At 55.7% G+C, this 15,657-nt stretch overlaps 2 protein-coding genes across 4 annotated transcripts; both read right to left on the bottom strand.

Moving 5' to 3' along the window:
* Nucleotides 1–2,414: 2,414 nt before the first annotated feature.
* NOL12 (nucleolar protein 12) lies at nt 2,415–8,845 on the bottom strand. Of its 2 annotated transcripts, none has more exons than XM_052640070.1 (7): nt 7,493–8,568; nt 7,289–7,394; nt 6,966–7,014; nt 6,309–6,451; nt 4,926–5,023; nt 3,583–4,617; nt 2,415–2,593 (listed from the first exon to the last, which is right to left on the bottom strand). In XM_052640070.1, exons 1-6 carry the CDS (start codon nt 7,507–7,509, stop codon nt 4,452–4,454), a joined length of 579 nt encoding a protein of 192 aa, XP_052496030.1. In that variant the 5' UTR covers nt 7,510–8,568; the 3' UTR covers nt 2,415–2,593; nt 3,583–4,451. The 2 variants fall into 2 exon arrangements, with proteins under 2 accessions (XP_052496030.1, XP_052496029.1); XM_052640069.1 differs by lacking the exon at nt 7,493–8,568 and adding an exon at nt 8,709–8,845 and having other exon boundaries at nt 2,418–2,593.
* A 3,477-nt stretch (nt 8,846–12,322) lies between these two features.
* Nucleotides 12,323–15,657, bottom strand: LGALS1 (galectin 1). Of its 2 annotated transcripts, none has more exons than XM_052640740.1 (4): nt 15,512–15,657; nt 14,113–14,192; nt 12,863–13,034; nt 12,323–12,525 (listed from the first exon to the last, which is right to left on the bottom strand). In XM_052640740.1, exons 1-4 carry the CDS (start codon nt 15,518–15,520, stop codon nt 12,379–12,381), a joined length of 408 nt encoding a protein of 135 aa, XP_052496700.1. In that variant the 5' UTR covers nt 15,521–15,657; the 3' UTR covers nt 12,323–12,378. The 2 variants fall into 2 exon arrangements, with proteins under 2 accessions (XP_052496700.1, XP_052496699.1); XM_052640739.1 differs by having other exon boundaries at nt 14,113–14,195; nt 15,512–15,638.

Raw genomic sequence — 15,657 nt, 5'->3', positions numbered from 1 at the left:
TAAATACTTGGTCCCAGTCTTCTTCGCACCCTCAGTGTTTCCTGACCATGCCATCAGGGAGATTTCTCTCAAATGAATCCCTGACTTTGACCCTCCTCAGGCTAAACCCCCTCCCCAACTCAGGGACTCCTGCTGGCCACCGGATAAGGGTCCAGATCCTTAGCTCAGCATCTGAGACCCTTAAGGTTCTGGTCCCTTCAGGCCTCTGCAGATTTCTCCTCTCCTCTGACCACCCCTCCCCAACCTCTGCTCCCCAAGGGCTCTCTGCCTACCTGTCCATCCCCTCTCCCATCCACCTGGCCAAGCCATCTTTCAAGACTCATGTCAACGTCACCTCTTCACTGTTCTGTGCCCCACCCCCAGGCCTATACATCAAACCCTGACCTCCAGGTTGACCTCCACGTGTCTGTCTCTCCCATGAGATGTGAGGGTCATGTCTTATTAGTTCTAACAGGGTAATCTGAGACTCAGTCTTCTCCTCTGTCAAATGGAGCTAGTACCCACGTCACAATACTGTTGTGAGTTGATAATGTCACTAGCACATTGGAGGCGCTTGATAAATTTGTTTCCTATCCTCCTTCATCTGATTATTTGCCAGTCATGGTGACTAAGAGAAAGGGAGAGAGCAAAGTTCACTGGACAGGGAAGGTTTCAGCAAAGGCCTGAGGGAGATGATTGTGGTGAGGAGCAAAAACTAGATTTAGAAACTTGCAGACAGGCAAGCATGGCACTAGGGCCAAGAAAATTCTCAAAAAGATTATTTCAAGGATTATATGAGAACACTGGTGGGGAGGGGGACTGAGTTCAGTGTAATCCAGCCAGAACTGGCTGAAAACCTAGGGGCTCCAGTCCTGTGCGGGGGTAGACACACAGAAATGATCGACACAAACTTCCCACTCTGCTCAGGGAACCCAGTTAGAACATGATCGGTGTTTAAAAGGAAGAAACACAAAGTATACCTGAAAATAAATAAATAAATAAAAATAAATAAAAAAAACAAAGTATACCTGGAGCCCAGATGAAGAAATGACTAATTCCCAGGGGTCGGGGAAGGCTTCCCAGAGGAGGCAACTGAGAGCCAAGGAGAGCAGGACAGGCTGAGGGCGGCCTGTGAACACCTAAAGAAAGGGCTTCTATAGTGACTGAAGGAGGCAGATGCTTGTTCAGAACAGGACTTTGCTAAGACAGATCTGCTCACGAGAGTAGGGAGTGAGCACCCCACACTAGGATGAACTGGGAACCTCTCCCCAGAACCATCCACATAGCCAAAGGAAGGGCAACAGCTCAAGTCTAGGGAACATCAAGGTCAAGGGAATTTTTTTTTCCATATTTATTTAGTTGGCTGCACAGGGTTTTGGTTGCAGCATGCAGGATCTAGTTCCCTGACAAAGGACTGATTGGGGTCATGGAGCCTTAGCCACTGGACCTTCAGACAAGTCCCAGGATCCAGAGGATTTTGGAACAGGAAGCTAAGGCTTCCCTGACATCCAGTCCCTCTCCTCCTCAGTTCCAGACCCACAGGGCAGCTCCACCTGGCCTCCTCACCCTAAGCTCCAGGGAGAATCAGGCTACCCCAAAACCAGAGCCTACTGCTGAGCCGAGGCCTGGCTCCCGGTAACTACAACCATGGCTTTGTTTTACGAGCACAGGCCTGACCCATCAGGAAACTCGTGTAGTAACAGGAACCGATAAGCCTCTGGTATGGCTTTAGTTCCACGGTTGGAGCCCCTTGTCAGCCCTTTACATTTCTGGCTCCTGTAGGAGACTCTGCTCCTTGCACCCCAATACCAACTCCCCCTTCAGCAACACAGTCCCCAATTCTTAGGTGGGTACATGGTTCTCCAGAACAAGCCACGCTCCTCAGCCTTCCTGGCAGCTAGAAGTTCCTTCTTCCTCCTGCCCTAAAGCCTTTGCTGCCTGCCTAATAGCATAAGCACCATGTGTTTCTAAAAGGAGGGACCTGACTTTCATTCCTTCTTCCTTTCTGTAGCTGAGAGGCAGATATGATGGCTGAAGCTCAGGCAGCCATCTCAGACCACGAGGTAGAACCCGTGTGTTGAAAATGGCACAAAACCAAAAGCTAGAAGCCTGCCCTCTCAGCTTCAGGCTCACTGCCTTCCATTTCTGTTAACCTGAGAACTCTAGTTTTACATAAGCCAGTTATTTTTAAATCTTGTTTCACATTATATGTAGCTAAATCTAATCTTTCCTGATTAAGCTCCTAAAGGCCCCAAACCGCAGGGCCTGACAGATGGACAGTGACAGGAAGAACATATAAAGAACATATAAAGTTCTCCAGAGGGTTCTCACTCCACCATTTTCGATCTTAGGATTGACAAAGATCACTATGATTCAACTTCCTTGGTCTACTGGATGAAAAACAGGCACAGGTGGGAGAGAGACGGATGAGAATTTAATACAGGTCAACGTTACAAATGTAGATTGTAAGCTGTGAAAAGACCCTATGGCACTGGGGATGGAAAGCAGGGTCAGGTGTCAGAAGCAGCTGCGCACACGGAAGGTGCACCCAGGAAGGTCAGGAGCCATGGGAAGTGGTTCAGGCACGTGGTCTCACTTCAGCCTCTGGGCAGGCCTGAGAGGTAGATGTCTTGTGACACTTTACATGCGGGGTGACAGTTCCAGGGAGGTCAGCAGCGGGGAGCTGGCATAGCGGGCCAGCAACAGCAGTAGGCCCTGTGCAAAGCCCCCGGGCTCGTCTCTGCTCCTGCTCATGAGGGCCTGTCAGGAGACTCACTGCCCTGGGTCAAGTACCAGAACCATCTAGATGGCCCAGTAACAGACCCCGCCCTCTGCCCTGGACGGAGGCAGCCAAATGAGGAGGCAGCCAAGTGAGGCGAGTGGCCCCACCCTAAGTCACATGGGGAGGACAACAGGAAGGCAGCAGGGAGATCAGGTGAAAGGAGCCAGAGAAGCCAGGTTACAGGGCCTCCCAACCATATGTTCCCACGGCCAGGTGTGGCCTTCGGACATGCACAGCCAGCACCAGACGGTGTATTTGTCTTCACTGCTGCGCAGGCTTTTTAGTTGCAGCAAGCAGGCTCTAGAGCAGGGGCTCAGTATTGTGGCACACAGGCTTAGCTGCTTTGTGGCATGTGTGATCTCCCTGGACCAGGAATCGAACATATGTCCCCAGCACTGGCAGGTGGATTCTTTACCCGAGCCACCAGGGAAGCCCGATGGTGGGTTTTGATGGTGATGGGAGAGCGCCTGTCCAATGCAGGGCCAAGACTGTGTCCAGCAGGCCCTCCATGGTGAGTGAAGGGGAAGGCCTGCCCTGCAGACCCCAGATCCCTGCCCCCTTTTCTCCAGGAGCCCCGAGTGCAGGGGCGGAACTCGCATTCCCTTCACACACACTCAATAGCCCACCAGCTTCACAGGGGCCGAGAGCTCACCCTTCAGCCCTCTGCAGTCCTGGTGTCAGGGCTGGGCACGGCTCCCCAAATCAGGGTAGCACCCAAAATTCCTGGGCCCTGGTCCACAACCACAGGAACCAGTCAGCGCAGGCAGGGTCTGAATCTCCAGAACAGGTGCTCCGGCTGCCCACCCTCGCACCACACCCACCTGCAGCAGGCGGACCTACACCCTGCCACCAGCCCAGCTCCATCACTAGAGCGGGGAGTGTGCTGCAACAAGGCTGGTTTCCGTCGGCTCTGAAGCCGCACCTGGAAGAAGTGTGAAGAATTGGCAGCCCTCACCCAGCACCCGCCAGCCACGCTTTCAGTGAGGAGAGAGAGATTTTCTTTACAAATGACTATCGCTCTTTTTTTGTTGGGCTGTCTGGGAGCTGCTGGAAACCTACGGAAGCTGCCCAAGTTTGGGGGTGAGAATACTCCAGGACTCCCCATCTCCACTCCTTTGATGTCAGCTGAGGAGACCAGCAAGGCCAAGGGGAGGGACAGGCCCAACGTCCCAGCTAGGAAAAGGCAGAGGCCATCCCTGCTCACCCACCAGCCGGCGTTCCAGGGCTGCAGGCAGACTCTGCATCTGCCAGGGGTGGCGCTGGGCCTCACCCCATCAGGGGGCCCAGGCCTAGCACCACTTTTACACACCCATAGGGAGAACTGTTGGACAGCGAGGGTGACCCATGTCCAGCAGTTTTCACCCCCTAAAACGCCTGCCCTTGGTGTGTGGCATCAGGGTTAGGGACAAACCAACCACACATGTGCTTAGTTTCACAAATCTGATGAAGGTCCAGGGAGGTTCACATTTGGGCAGATGCCCCAAACTTGGTCCCCAGAGGCTCCTCCTGGGGGAAGCCAGCTCTCGGCTGCCCACACCTTCTGGAGTCCGAACCCCAGGCTGGAGGGGTGCTGGCCTCCCAAGCTTGGGCTGTAGTCATTGCCTGGGTGCAGGCTGGGTTATGAGATAGCCCAGCTGAGACAGGACAGGTCCTTCCTGAAAAGGCTGGTGCCTGGCCAGGGTCTCAGAGCTCACTCCCCGCTGTGCGGGGCTTTGCCTGTCAGCCGGCGGCGCTGTGTCTTACTGGTACGAGTGGCGCTTGGGGGCTTCTTGGTGGTGTCCTGGGCCCGGCGAAGACGTTTCTTCTTGACCTTCTTGCGACTGTGTGCATGCAGTGAGGCCGTGAGACAGGAGATCCTATGGGAGGAAGGTTGGTGAGGCCTGAGCCTCGGTTTATCCTGGGGAATAAGGTATAGGCGGAAGGTTGGGTTGGGGGGTGCCTGACAGCCTAGCTCATGCAAGGGAAGTCAGGACAGGCCCCAAATCCCATTCCAAAGGCAGCATGCTCTGTCCCAGCGGGCCTGCCAGCTCCTCAGCTCACAGCTACAAAGGTCCTTTACCCCAGGCACTCTGCCCCACACCACCCACCATGGGCCAGGGGGAGGTGACTGTCACAACACCAGCCATAGGAGCAGGCTCACAGGGGAGGACAGGCCAGGGCTCACCGCTGGGACAGCAGAGGGTCTCTGGACTTCCTGGGTAAGGCTCTGGTCGGCTTCTCTACGGATGACACCTCCTCCTCAGGCCCAGACCCGGCCCCTTGCTAAAGAAGCAGAGAACAGGAGTGGCGGATCAACAGGCCTGCACCTACCTCCTGAACGGTCACCCCTCTGCTGCCGCCCATGCCTGCTCGGCACTCAGAAGGCGGCTCTAGGTGGGGAAAGGCCACGTGTGCCCTGAAGCAGGAATGACATGGGGCAGAGCTGGGTTCTGAAGTCCTCCACCGCCATGGCCCACAGTGGGCACACTCCAACACTCGCAAACTCAAGAATTCTAAAATGGAGACAAGACTGGTCTTTGTATCAGACCAGACAGAAGAAAGGGCTTCCCTGGTGGCTCAGACTGCAATGCGGGAGACCTGGGTTCAATTCCTAGGTTGGGAAGATCCCCTGGAAAAGGGAATGGCTACCCACTCCAATATTCTTGCCTAGAGAATCTCATGGACAGAGGAGCCTGGCAGGCTACAGTCCATGGGGTCTCAAAGAGTCAGACACAACTGAGCAACTTTCACACACAGGTAACAAATAGAAGAATAAGCATCAAACGCAAAGCAAGTGTGAGCTCAGAAAGGATGTAATTAAAGCAGTGGCTCTGGAACTTAAAGACACTATAACCCACGCAAGGGGATGTGGTTTACCTGGTAACTAACTATACATACGTGTGTGTGTTAGTTACTCAGTCATGTCCGACTCTCTGCGACTCCATGGGGTGTAGCCCGCCAGGCTCCTCCATCCATGTGATTTTCCAGGCAAGAATACTGGAGTGGGTTGCCATTTCCTTCTCCAAACTATACACATTCATGTGCATAAATCCCTACACAACCCAGACACAAGCTTAACTGAAACATACTTTCATAAGACAACACCTGCTGGGATGCTTTCTGATACTTTTGATAGTTTCCTTTTTTCTTTTTAAATGCTGGTTGGAACTTGCTATGACTCACACCCCACAGGTCAGAGCAGAGAGACCTGTCTTGCAGGGGTAGCAAGCACAATCAGCCACTCTCGAGGGCTTCTAGTGGACTGACCACCCTTATCCTCACAGCGACCCGGGCAAGGCAGCTGCTATCATCAGTGACCCCCAATGTACTGGTCAAAGGAAGAAGCAGGCGAGGCAGAGAAACTTGCCCAAGCTCCCACAGCTGCTCGTGGTAGAGCTGACCTCTGAAGCCCCAGGGTTCAGGGCTTTGGTCCAGGCCCTGGAGGGTTACCCAGAGGAAAGAGCCCCTTGTACTGGAATCCTTGACATGGACCAGCGCTTACTGACTCGCTTGATAAGCCAGGCTGACCCTGTGTCCCTTCTTCCCCCAGGCTAGGAGGGAGCCCCACCTCAGGCGTGGGCAGGCCGAGCAGCCGGGCCCCTGAGAGGTCCAGGTCGCTGATGGTGGTCACAGTGACTGTGTGGTTGGGGTGGTCGTACTGCACCGACTCCGTCTTTGCTGTCACCAGCCGGTCTAGCTCGTCAGCCTCCTCTGTGCAGGGTGGGTACAGGACCAGGCCTCAGCCCCAGGACACAAGCAAGCAGGCTCCGGCACACACCCCACCCCTGACTCCAGCCCTGGAATGTAACGGCCCCCTCTACTCTATAGAGTGGCACCCGGAAGTCACTGGCTCCAGAGCCTGGCCTGCAGACAAGTGCTGGAAATGACCCAACTCCTCCCTTCATGCTCCAGGGATACCCCAGACCACCTGGTCCCCACCTGGACCCCAGGAGCTGCTGCCACCCCCAGTCCCTCCAGGCCTCAGAAACTGGGCTTTCTGCTCAGGATCCGTTTGCCAAGAGGTCTGGGTCTCCTCCTGGTCTCTGATCCACTGACATTTAGAGGTACCTGAGGACACCCCTGGCTCCTAGGGCACCACCAAGATCCCTGAAGCTAGGGACGTCAGCTTCTCTGCAGTCTTGTACGCCTTCCTTTCCACCCACCAAGGGATAAATAAACTCAACCGACTGGCTATTCTCCAGGTCAGGTCAAGGACTGGACTTACCCAGAGCCTCCTCTCTCTCTGCCAGCATCTTCAAGTATTCCTGGTGGCGCTGAAACCAAAGGGAAGGCAATATGATGAACATGGCCTCTCAACCCAGACACTGCTCCCCTCCAGGATGAGTAAGACCATGGCTTGGAGGGAAAGATCAAGGGATCTTACCCTGAACCTTCCCCACACCTGGACCACGGCATCTCTATCTGCATAAACTGCACCCCAGGCCTGCCCGCCCCCTCCCCTCAGCCCTGCAGGGGCCCCTATTTGGGCCAGCGAGGCTGCAGGTCCCCTGGGAGTCAGAGACACTTTCCTGCCCTCTCCCTCTGCACCTCTTCCCGGAGCTTCTTCTGCTCCTCCTTCAGCCGCTGCTTGATCTCCTCAATGGCTGCCTTCTTCCGCTCCACCTTCCTCTTGTGGAAGCCTGTCAGGTACTCCCTATAGCAAAGAGGCAAGAGAGACAATCAGGACACAAGGAAAGAAGGGCTCACTCCAGGAAGGGGGCGGGGGGGCAGGGACGCTAATACTGCACTCACCATGTGCTAAGCACCATTCCAAAAATGTAAACGTATTAACTCATGTAATCTTAACAACATGCATATTGGGTGGTTATTGTTGTTCGGTTGCTCATTCACGTCTGACTCTTTGTGACCCCATGGACTGCAGCATGCCCTGTCCTTCACTATCTCCTGGAGTCTGCTCACATTCAGATCCATTGAGTCGATGATGTCATCCAACCATCTCATCCTCTGTCACCCCCTTTTCCTCCTGTCCTCAATCAGATACCCATTCCCAATTTACAGATGGGAGACAATGAGGCAGAGCAGGTCAAATGACTTGCCCACGGGGGTCAGAGAGTGTCAGGTTAGGGAAAGGGAGGGAGGTGCTGCCTCTCTCCCCACTCGACACCCTCCTGGGCTCTTAGTTGCCAGCAACAGGGCCAGGTGGTGGGCATAGGCTGAGAGCCTTTGAACCTAGAGCAGGTGAGGGTCCCTTCTTCACTGGCAAACTCTATTCCTCAGTGAATTAGGCCGCTTCAAGTGGGGCTTTCAAGGCCACCCTCACCCAGACCTCCACAAACTGTCCATTGGACCAACACCCATTTCCCCAGGACTCTGCCCCTCGACTCGTCTGTAGGTCCTGTCGATGCCTCCCTGAGTTTCCTGACGATACCCCAGCACTTCCTTCCCCCACGCTCCATCTTATCTCAGCCCCTCTCATCTTCCTAGATCCGGCCGCACCATTCCTATCTGTTCTGGGGCCCAACACCAGGCTTTTCGCTGACCCACTACCATAGGTCCAGGTGGCACTCTGAGTGGGGCTAGACCAGACGCTAAGGCTTAGAGGACCGACTCAAAGGTCCGGAGGCCTTTGTTTCATTCGCTAATTATTCATCCAAAACAGCTGAGTCTACTGTGAGTCCACGGGATCGCAGAGTCCGACAGGACTGAGAGACTGAACACCACCAACTGCGAGCGAGACCGCCAGGCTGGGGAGGGTGAAGCCCGCTCTCGGGCCGCGCACACAGCATCACAAGGCGGCCTGGGGAGCAGAAAAGCGACGCGAGGGCGGGGCGGACGATTCCATCCCTCCGGGCTGGGGGGCCCAGAGCCGCGGCTTCCACCCGCCAGGGCTCCGCACCACGCCGAGAGGGCGGGACCGGAAGGGCCTTCCGCGTGAGCGTGTGCGGACAGACCCGGCCTCGGCCTTGCCCGGCGGCCCGAACGGGGTCCGCTCAGCCTTGGCACTCACCGCCGCTTCTCCTCATCGAAGCTCAGGATGAGCCGCTGCCGCCTGTCGTCGCCATCTCGCTTCTTCTTCTTGTTGCGGCCCATAGCAGGAACGCTTCGGCGGCGAGGATTCCGCGCACCAAAGACACTTCCGGTTGTAGGACGGCCAGCCTCCCGGAAGTGCTCCGCAGCGACGCTCGCCCGTTCCGCTCGCCGGACCCCGCCTTTTAAAGGGGCCACCCTGCGTTCCTCCCGTCCCTCTCTTCTTGTATAACAGGCGGGATCTCTGCCCCCGCCCCTACGTTCCCCACTCCCCGCAGCTGAACAACAGGGTGATGAACAACTGTCTCTCTGGCCCTGCACTGCCACTAGTGGCCATGCCGCTTGCCATCCTTGGCACCCTACTGGGTAGAAGCATTGCCTTGGCTGCAGTGGTGCGCCCCGCCTTACCCCCAGCAAGATGCCGGGTGAGACGCCTTCCGTGGAGGCTCAGAGAGGGGAAGTAACTTAAAGTCAGCTCGTTCTCAAGTGGTGTGCAGCGTCACCCCCGATTGTTGTCCTGTGTGTGGAGTGCTTCTGCCCTCCTAGAACGTCCGGTCAGGTGCAGAGACTGGAACCGAGTAAGAAGACAGCTGCTCTGTGGGGATCTCTGTACAGTCGGCCCTCGCAGCCCACCCATTTGGAGCTGCCAGCCCAGGAAGGGCTCAGGGAGGCCACATCTGCGAAAGTTCCCAGCGCAGAGTGAAGCACGCCACCTCGGGCAGGTGCCGTTGTTCCAAACTCTTTCCTGGGAGTTCCAGGTCCCCTTTACTCCAGGGAAATAGATGTGGGACTGGCAACCCCACCCAGACTCCAAAAGCTTGAGAGCCCTTTGCTGCAGTTAGCTCACAGTCTAACACACTTCCCTTTTGGATCACTTTCTCCTTGTAATTATTTTTATGTTCATTGAGCATATTTTTATGTTCAGGCACAGCAAGAGATGGCACATTTTCTTAATAGAAATGATGATGAAGGTGATAAGCCAAAGAATTAACAGCAGCTGCCATTTAGTTCTTTGCACGATTATCTTTTTTTTTTGGCCTGTGCCACATAGCATGTGGGATCTTTAGCCCTCCAACCCGAGATGGAATCCATGTCCCCTAGAGTGAAAGTGTGGAGTCTTAACCACTGGCCCGCCACGGTCCCTAAATGATTATCTTTTTTGAGATATGAGTCCCATTATAATGAGGCTCAGTGAGGTGTGGTCACTTACCCAAGGTCAGATAGACAAGAAGAGCAGGTGCTGAGGGTAGAGCCCTGTCATCTAAAGACAGAGCTCTACTTATTGTTTCTCTGGACCCAGTTTCATAGGCCCTTGGGACGCACGGGCCTCTGAAAAGAGGTGAAGGGAACCAATGTTTACAGAGCCCCTACTTTGTGCTAGGCACAATGCAGTTCTCCACATTATCTCAGCTAATCCTTGCAACAGTCACACAAGGTGGATACTAGTATTAATGCAATTTGATAGGTGAGGAAACAGGTTCAGAGAGGTTATGTAACTGGTCCAAGGGCACATAGTGATGGAACTGGGGTTTGAACATAGGTCTGTCTGACTCCAAGCCCAGTTTCTTTCCTCCACAGTCAGTGATCTCTCTCCTAATCTGCCCCAGGAGCTTTCCTCCGCCTGGTTGTAGTCCCAGTCCTGGTATATTGTGTGTTCAGCCAGTGTGGGGAGAGTAAGTAGGGCGAGAAAAAGGCAGTCAAGGAGACACTTTCTCCAATGTCCAGCAGAGGGCGCCCCACCCACAGCCAGACTTCCAAAGCTGTCTCTCTCTGGGTGGCCACTTGGGTGCCCCAGGAGAGCCTGGAGATTGGCTGTGGCTCACGGCAGCTCCTAGCCTGTGTGCTCCATCCTCCGAGGCCCACATAGAAATGTGTCCTGCAGCGGACCCACTGAGATGGGAGTGATCCACCCAAAGAGGACAGTTGAAAATAATAGCCTGCATTTTACAGGTGAGAAAACTAAGGCTGGGGGAAAGAGACCTATCCAGTGTTTCACAGCTGATGCTAGCTCTTCTGGAGACTGAAATTAGCCAAGCTCCCACCCCACACACACCTCAGGAGTCTGCCCTGGGATTTGGGGGTTGCCTGCTGAGGTTCTGATTCTAAGCCTTTTGGGAACACTGGCTCAGTCCCCAGGGGCTGTTTCCCAGGGAGGTAGGGGCCCTACAGGAGGGAGCAGAAAGGAAAGGGGGCAGAGGCGTGGTCAGTGTGCAGGGTTGCCCAGCAATCAGCTCATGTCCCATCCCTTGTGACAAATGAGCATGACGGAGCTGGGTGAAGCCTTGCCCTCCAGAGTAACACAGCATGGCTGGCCTTGGAAAGCACATCCTCTGGAAACAGGCAGAAGGGCTCATGGAGGCCTCATCACAAGCTGAGTCCCCTGCACCCCTCTGCTCTGCAGGGAAGAAGAGGCTGTGTGTAGCAGGAGGCCTACCTGCCTCTATTTCTAGGCTCTCTGCAGGGGCTAGCATTCCCCTTCCCCCATTCCTCCTATCAGAAATGGGGCAGCAGGTGGTGCCAGGGCCATCGCCCAAGCCCATCTTCCCATTGTTGGGTTAAGGGTCCTGAGTTTCCAGACTGGCACCCTGGTTGCCCTTACACTCCAGCATTCAAGGGTGTGGCCAGGCACCACAAAGCTGGGGTGCTTGGGGAGCCCCAGAAGGCTCAGCTGGGCCTGGTACAGACCAGGGAGTCACCACCCAGAGCCTGTTTCCTACTCTTCAGATTCAGGGGATAAGATCTCAAGTGATAGTGGGGCAGGGACGGGTATACTATCCACTGCGTGTTTGTCATGTGCCAGCCCTACGCTTGTCCTCCTTCACACACCTCATTTCATCCTCACAACAATCCCGTGAGAGGCTCCGTGCTATCCTCCCCGTTATACACATGAATTAAACAGGCTCAGTGAGGTCAATTAAGGCCCAGAAGGGCACACAGCTGGTTTCCCTGCACTGTCTGAAATCAGACGGCTTCTTAGCTTACGAAAACAAATGAGGGGCCCCAGGTATTCTTCCCTCTACCTCCCTCTGTGCTGCCTCAGATACCATGGCATGAATCAGCCTGCTCTTGCCTGTTTCATTTATTCAGCACCTTTTGAGCATCTACTGTGTGCTGGGGTCCGCTGAGTTGGGAACTGTTTGAGGGTAATGACTGGGGCTTATTTAGTATTGAGCTCACTACTGGGTACTGAGCTTTCTGTTCAGCCCAGGGGACCCAGGGGAAGAAGATGTCAGTGGCACGTAAGAGGAATGCCTGCACTTCAGTCTTTGCGACCCTATGGACTGTAGTCTGCCAGGTTCCTCTGTCCACGGGATTTTCCGGGCAAGAATACTGGAGTGGGTTCGAAGCCCACTTAAGAGGTATAACATCAAGGGAGTTCCCTGGCGGGTCCAACAGTTAGATACTTTCACTGCCATGGGCCTGGGTTCCATCCCTGGTCAGGAACTCAGATTCCATGAGCCACATAGCGCAGCCCCACCCCCAAAAAAGGTATGCATCAAGGTAGTGAGTGAAAGTGAAGGAAAGGGCAAAGACAGGGCTTGGGGGAGTTGGTGGAACCCTCCTCTTCCACACCCACACACACAGGAGGCTGGATCAGGGGGAGCACAGGCAGCTGCCTTTATTGGGGGCCATGGGCTGGCTGGCCCATGTCACTCAAAGGCCACACACTTGATCTTGAAGTCACCACCTGCAGCCAGGTAGTTGATGGCCTCCAGGTTGAGGCGGTTGGGGAACTTGAATTCGTATCCATCAGGCAGCTTGACGGTTAGGTCTGTCTGGTTGAAGGAGACGCATACCTAGGGATGCAGAAGGGCAGTGAGCATGTGGACCCCACAGAGACCCTTGACTCCACAGCCACAGCTGCAGCCTGCAGATCCTAGGCCCTCTCAGAGCCCTTTCCTCACTCGGCCCTGACAACAGCCCTGCTTCATGGGTGAGGCCCTGAGGTTGGGAGAAGGGGATATTGCTCACTGAGGATCACACAACTGGTGAGGGAAGGGCAGGGAGCTGGGAAGGGAGAGGAAGGGGGACCGGGGTTGGAGGGTTGGGACCTAGGTCTCTAGCCACTCAACCCAGCTCTGCCCCAGCCCACCCAGTGCCCTGATCCCCCGCCGCCCCCAGGCCCCAGCCCACCTCCGCGACACTTCCAGGCTGGAAGGGGAAGGCAGATTCCCTCTGCTCGGCCCCCCAGGCCCCAGCGTCCTTGCTGTTACACACGATGGTATTGATGTCCCCATGCGCTTCGAAACGAGGGTTGAAGTGCAGGCACAGATTGTTGTCATCTTTGCCCAGGTTCAGCGAGAAGCTAGGGGGTAACAGGTGGGCTTGAGGCCACCCCCACCGGCTACAGCCCCCTCAGACCCTCTAGTCTGTGCCACCCAGTCCGTGTGAATGCACCTCGCTGGGGAAACTCACTGAGCTGAGAAGCAGGAAACCTGGATTCTAGCTGTGTCCCTGCCTCCTCCTTGCTTTGTGCCCCTGAGCAAGTCCCTGCCCCTCTCTGGATCTCAGTATCCATATCTACACAGCGGAGGCTGCACAAAGAGCATCTCTTAAGGGTCTTGCTATGCTGACAGCCAGGACTCTTGCAGACATGAATGTGTGTCCCAGCCCCTTTGATCAAGGTCAGAGACTCCCTCCAGATGGCGTCCTCTGGGAGAGCAACTGTCCTGTCGGTCTTGTCTATCTGTAGCCCTGGTGCCCAGCACGATGCGTGACACACAGCAGGTAGGTGCTTAATAACTGCGGGGCTCATGAACATTTGCTGAGTGGAGCTAACAGCAATGCCTATCTCTGAGGGTTTGGAAAGAATGGCACAAGTGGTGCACGTGAAACCTGCGGCTCTTTCATACGGTCAGCTGGTCATCATCGTCACCGAGAGATCCAGCATTTCACCTTCACACAGCAACCTCCCCCCTCCATGAACTGATTAACAAATAAGGCTCAAGGCGGTGGGTTGAGTGATCCAAGGTCACAAGAGTCCGGAGAAACTAGGCCAGCTGGCCGAATGATGAGTTCAGGAAGAAGTGAAAGAAAAAAAAACGGATCTCGGAAGGCGGGCAGCAAGGGTGACGCCCTTTCTTCCCTTCTCCCCGCCTCCTCAGGCCCCGCCCACACAAGGGGCGGGAGGAAGGCCTGCCGAGGTAGATGACGAGGCCGCAGCTGGTTCAGTTTAAGGGTGAGACAATGGTGGGGGCGTCCAGACCCCGCGGAGAAAGTGACTCATCCAGAAGACACTGCCTCAGCGGCCGCGGACCTGAAACCTGCCCCCGCCGGAGGGAGGGGCCGGGCCCAGCCAGCCACGCCCCTGACCGGGCCCGGCTCCTCCCTCGAGCTGAGCCCCCGCCCCTGCCACCCGCCACCCCAGCCGTCGTCCCCCTCACCTCTTGGCGTCTGCGGCCACCTCGCCCCGCACTCTGAGGCACTCCCCAGGTTTGAGATTCAGGTTGCTGGCGACCAGACCCTGCTAGACGAGACCCCGCCCAGCCGGGTTAGAGGACGCAATGGCGGGGGCGGGGGGTGTCTAGAGAGGTGGGTTGGGATTAAGGGGTGGGGTCGTCCCCTTTTTAGGGTGCTCTAACCAGGCCGACCTGAAGCCTGAGGAACCCGGCTGCAAGTTCTAGGCTCTCCTTCTTTGTGTGGTCCTGGGCAAGTCCCTACTCCCAGCTGGGTCAATTTCTTGTCTGTAACAGGACTGAGATTCTAAGACAGGATCTAGAAGTTTCTGCCATTTAGCCTGGGGATTTTAGATGCCCTGTCTAGCCTGGGAGGTGGAGTGCTGTCTGCTCCATAGCCTGCCTCGCTGAATAGATGGAGAGAGTCAACCTCCACATGGTCTCTGCGAGTTAGGGGCAAAGGAAGGCAAGTGAGGCTGTCGTCTGTACATCTGCTGGAGAGGGAAAGGAAGAGGCCTGGAGCTGGGCGGTGTCCACCATCCCCTTCAAGCCCCTCTGTGCAGAGAGGGACAGGGGCTGGAGAGGAGTCCCCTAAGGAGCACAGTTAGACCCCTCTAAGAAGGGAGAATGGGCCCCGGGGTAGGAGCCTGCACCCTGGCTGGTTCAGGGTTAACAAATGCAAATGCAAAGCTTAACTGGTGTGAGTGGTTCCTCCTGCCAAAAACTGGAATCCTGTCCCTCGGGGCCTGCAGAATCTTCTAGCTTCCTCCTTGATATCCCTTATCACACAGACACACCCCTCCTAGCCTGGAGGAAAGGGTCGTAGGGCACTCTCCCCTAACCTTCATCTGACCGTCTGGACAGAATCACCCACTGCTGCGGGCTAACCTATGCAGGCTCCCCCCAGGGAGTGTGGCTCAGATCCTGGCCACTTTTCAGAGCTCTCTGGAGCACAGGGTGACTCTGCCCTGGCCCAGGGACTGGGGACAGCTGCAGGGGGGAAGGGAGAGGAGTTTCTATGGGGTGGAGGAGGGGGAAGGGAGAGTGTCCTGGGCACTAAGAAAATGCTCCCCCCGCCCCCATGTCCAGTCGGCCACACCCTTTCCACTCCCACTTCTCAAAAGAGCTGCAGAAAGTCAGATCTTGGCAGAAATAATTGTGCTATCAGACTCTGGAGGAATCCAGAGATTTCTTAAGCCAGAGAAGGCCTTGGGGGACTGTGGCCCTACCCTCATTTTACAGACACGGCCACTGAAGCCCAGAAAAGACACTTGTTCAAGGCCGCACCACGGGAACTAGAACCCAGATCCTGATCTACCCTCGCTCTTCCCGGCTGAGCCCCCAGACCATCTCTGGGCCTTAGGGTGGGGGGGGTCCGCATACTCACACAAGCCATGATTGAAGAGAGAAGGATGTTCCTGGAGTTTCGGCACCAGCTGTCTGAAGACTCTGCAGGAGAAATGGGCTTTGGGCCGCTCCCACCCTTTTAAGTGGACCAGACCCCGGTGAGTCCCGCCCCCTGGATGCTGAGCC

This window comes from Budorcas taxicolor, chromosome 5 (assembly GCF_023091745.1).
Source record: "Budorcas taxicolor isolate Tak-1 chromosome 5, Takin1.1, whole genome shotgun sequence".
Taxonomy (NCBI): domain Eukaryota; kingdom Metazoa; phylum Chordata; class Mammalia; order Artiodactyla; family Bovidae; genus Budorcas; species Budorcas taxicolor.
The sequence above is the reverse complement of the archived record's forward strand: the minus strand, read 5'-3'. Positions and strand labels throughout refer to the sequence as shown.

What these genes read in the sequence shown, in the direction of transcription:
- NOL12 (XM_052640069.1), bottom strand. Translation starts at nt 8,791, where the DNA reads ATGGGCCGCAACAAGAAGAAGAAGCGAGATGGCGACGACAGGCGGCAG. An exon ending in TTCGATGAGGAGAAGCGGCG is followed by an intron (nt 7,395 to 8,708) that starts GTGAGTGCCAAG and finishes TCTTTGCTATAG; the next exon opens with GGAGTACCTGACAGGCTTCC. An exon ending in TCGGCCTGCCCACGCCTGAG is followed by an intron (nt 5,024 to 6,308) that starts GTGGGGCTCCCT and finishes CTGCTTCTTTAG; the next exon opens with CAAGGGGCCGGGTCTGGGCC.
- LGALS1 (XM_052640739.1), bottom strand. An exon ending in GTGGCCGCAGACGCCAAGAG is followed by an intron (nt 13,035 to 14,112) that starts GTGAGGGGGACG and finishes GTTACCCCCTAG; the next exon opens with CTTCTCGCTGAACCTGGGCA. An exon ending in AGCCTGGAAGTGTCGCGGAG is followed by an intron (nt 12,526 to 12,862) that starts GTGGGCTGGGGC and finishes CTGCATCCCTAG; the next exon opens with GTATGCGTCTCCTTCAACCA.